Here is a 3,721-nt window from a genome sequence, read left to right as displayed (position 1 = left end):
CGTCTAAGATTAATAGTTTTAGGGATATGTAGGATTTACAGTAATTTTTTTTTAAAAGAAATGTTTAATTTTTTATTCTGAAAACAACCCTAACTGAATATTAATTTTAATGAATACATTCTCTTCACATGTATGGAGTGTAAATTCATATGTAATAAGTGTAAAGATTCACAGACAGGTTTTTATTAGTAGTTTATTAACCCAAAAATAACTCAAACTGAATATACAGTAAAATGACATTAATTAAAATCTTAACATTAATTTCCATCGAAATACAGTAAGATAATAAGACTATTCCATTTTGCAACAGAAAATATACTCATAGATTGCACAAACCAACTTAAGAAGTAGCAATACAAAGAAAGGAAACAAATGAGGGTTGCCTCGCTAACCTCAACACACAATCACCCCCAACAGGCACTGCAAAACAATGGAGAAACCTACACTATACGAGAAGCAAGGCACCAACGACACCTAACATCGTAGTGATTTTCTTTGAAGATTTCTGAGCTGACTGATTGATCTGTGTACCATTATTACTCGACTCTGCGTTCTCCTTCGGTGTTGTATTACCCACTGGTGTAATCTCTGGTTCTCCCGCTGGGGAACTTGGCGATGGTGGCAGAGCAGTGGAATTAAAGAAAGGATATATCTCATAACGAACAATACAGTTTGCCATCAAACCCTGCACTCCTGGATTTCCAGGATAAGTTGCTAACATAGAATTGATGGTATCTGACAAACATGTTGTGCAGTCATTGCTAGATATATCTCTCCAGCACTGAACCAGGCCATAAATCTTTCGAGACAAGGAGTCCGTAATTATTCCAGAGGCATATAATTCAGATCCAGAGGCTGCTGCTTCAGCCGATAATTTTCTGAACAGCCTCTCAAGAGCAGCGTCAAAGGCATCAGAGTTCGAGACATTGGAAGTAATGTAAGTATACATTCCAAAAGAGTCCAGTTTTCCCGAGAAACTGTAATTTTCGTACCGTAAGAAGCAGACATCCATCCAGATCCTACCCCCAACGGCATTTCCACAACTTTGTTGAACAGTACTCCTTGCTCTCTGTGAACAATTATAGCATCGATCCGCTGTTGTGTCTCCCCTACATTGCAGAAGGCCATATATTTGGTCACTACCTTGGCCATGCTCAGAAGTATTAAACCCTGTTTGGGACGTGTGCTGAACCAGAGAATTCAAGACTGTATTCAGATTGCTCTCCACCCTACTGCCTTTTGTATAGTTAACGTTGTGGTTGCACATGGTTAGCTGTGCCTTGCAAATCCCTGCATGAAGAGTAGTGATGATCAGGAGAACAACCATTCTGGTTTGGCCGATGAGGAGAGAACATGCAGAATCCCTTTCATGGAGGTTCATATTTGCTACGATTCTCATGACAATAACGTTCCCAAACTTCAAGTCTATTCTGCACAGTTATATAAAACGAATAATCATTTGCTAGATCAGTAATCAATACATTAATTTAACTATCATTCGATTTTAAACGCACGTACGTTGGGGATGTGAACGCGGTTTATATATAGTCGTCCTACATTTCGGCGGACGGTGGACTTTCGGAAGTAGTTGAAAATTTGTTCTCTAATTCGTGTCTCTACAAGAAATGTCGCACTTTTCAACGCTGAAAGGAAATGTAATAGAACATTCTATTTTGCTTTATATTATTTTAAATGTATGCCGAGGTATGTGTTTTCGCCTCTCTTTCTTTTTTTCCGTGATTGGCTTTGACGCGACAACACTCAACTCAACTTTGAAAAATGAATGAACGCCATAGTGCGTGCAGCGTGGGTACGGAAAAAGGCTTTCAGCCTTGGGCCAAAATAAATGTTAAAAGAAGAATCTGTGGGCTCGTAATTTAGATTTCATTCTTTGGAAAATTATTAGAAATACAGGCGAGGGTGAAAAAAAAAAAATATGCCCTTTTTTTTTTTTTGGGTTTATTTTTATTTTTAATTAGGTTTATTTAGAAATAAAATTTTAGAATTTTAATTTAATCATCAATAATTATTGATGATGGTGATCATGGTTAACGTCTATTAAGACTAAAGAGAAGCCTTCGGAGCTCACTGTAATTTGACAACGTCAAATGTCACTGTAATTTTGACAATGGAAAATGCTAGGAAGGTCAGTGTTGCAACAAAGATTTTGAAACTAAGATCTAATGTGGTTGTAGGGGGGCACTATAAGAGGAAGTGATTTTCATCCTCGATGTTCGTATTCTCACAGAGATGGCAGAACCTTTCCATCCATGCTATTTTAGGAGCTGCTCAACGACTCGTTTCACTATGGAGCTCATGAGAGTTCGTTCTAATCTTGGCTATATTAATTTTCTTCTTTGAGCTAGTTAAAACAAAGAGATACTTTTGATCTTCTAGGGTGGGGTTGATGACCTCCTTATAATATCTTACTTTTCTTTTAGCTGCTAAATCTTTCTCACACCACATTTTTTCTTTGAACTTAGAAATAACAATATTTTTAATGTTATTGATGTTTTACAATGCAACATTCTCGTCGATCTCCCAATGGTTTGTGTCTTTATACCAACCTCGTTTGAGCCTTAGGTGGTTTTGGCTGGAATTTAAAGCTAGCTTAGGAAGTCTATGGTCTCCTATGTTATTGAGTTTGTGCTTGTACAATAGAAACCTAGTCATAGCTAGGCTCTCGATAGGGGAAAGATCCACTTCTATAAGGAGAATATGATAGGGTGTGTTGCTTTTAATTTTGAGGTTATACGTTATAAAACGCTTATGGATTTGCTCAATCTTTCTCCAGGATTCTCTAGAGATGCTACAACCCCAAACCTCACATCCATATAAGATAATCGGAGTGACTAAAGTTTCAAAGAGGAACTTCTTTCTATCCCACATTACAAGGTTTGCCCTTTTACAATTATTTTCAAGACCAAAATAAGCTTTCCACCCCCCATTAATCCTTTTCTCAATGCTATAGTTCCAGTTGAGCTTGTGATGAATATCAATTCCTAGGTACTTGTAGGAAGAGACTTCCTCCAAGTTACTATTGTCATACATAAAATTAGCGTAAGTGTCCTTCTTGGATTTGATAATCATAACTTTTGTTTTGTCAGTGTTAACAATCATACCCATGGTAGAACATAAATCCTTAAGAAGATAAGTTGCTTATCAAGATCAGATGGGCACCTTGCAAGAAGAACAATATCGTTAGCGTAGAGAAGCACATCCTGCTTCCTCTAAACAACCTTCTAGCTTGTCGATGTAAATGCCAAATAGGGTAGGGGAGAGGGGGCAACCTTTTTTAACTCCGATATTACACTTAATATCTTTCGACCACCCCTCATTTCTCTTTAACTTGGCAATTACACTCTCGTTTAACCTTATAGTGGCAGTCTCAACTCAAAAGGTACCTTTAGCCCTTCTAATTTGTTCCAAAGGTTGTTTCTAGGAACCGTATTGAAAGCCTTTCTAAAGTCCACAAAGCAAAAAAAAGAGATTGGATTTATCATTGCGGCATTCCTCCACAATGATCCTAAGCATAACGAGGTGGTCTGTTGTTGAGTGTTGTTTTCTAAAACCTGCTTGGCCTTTAGCCCGCTTACCTTCACTTTCAAGTCATATGCTCAACTTCCTTTCCAAAGTAATACCATATAACTTGGCTAAGAGAGGGCTGATCATATTTGTCCGATAATTAGAGGGGTTATTTGTATCCCCACTTTTAAAAATA

General features: G+C 37.5%; 1 protein-coding gene across 1 annotated transcript; it reads right to left on the bottom strand.

The window, feature by feature from the left end:
* Positions 1-445: 445 nt before the first annotated feature.
* Positions 446-1,327, bottom strand: LOC149233419 (antimicrobial ginkbilobin-2-like protein). Its single transcript, XM_089382189.1, has one exon. It carries the CDS (start codon positions 1,325-1,327, stop codon positions 446-448), a length of 882 nt encoding a protein of 293 aa, XP_089238315.1.
* Positions 1,328-3,721: the final 2,394 nt, after the last annotated feature.

Source organism: Pinus tabuliformis, chromosome J, assembly GCF_031772625.1.
Source record: "Pinus tabuliformis cultivar Carrire ecotype Pingquan chromosome J, CPIR1, whole genome shotgun sequence".
NCBI lineage: Eukaryota > Viridiplantae > Streptophyta > Pinopsida > Pinales > Pinaceae > Pinus > Pinus tabuliformis.
This window is presented reverse-complemented; position numbering and strand designations above follow the sequence as displayed.

Excerpts from the sequence above, each read along its gene's own strand:
- LOC149233419 (XM_089382189.1), bottom strand. The coding sequence starts at position 1,327 with ATGGTTGTTCTCCTGATCATCACTACTCTTCATGCAGGGATTTGCAAG.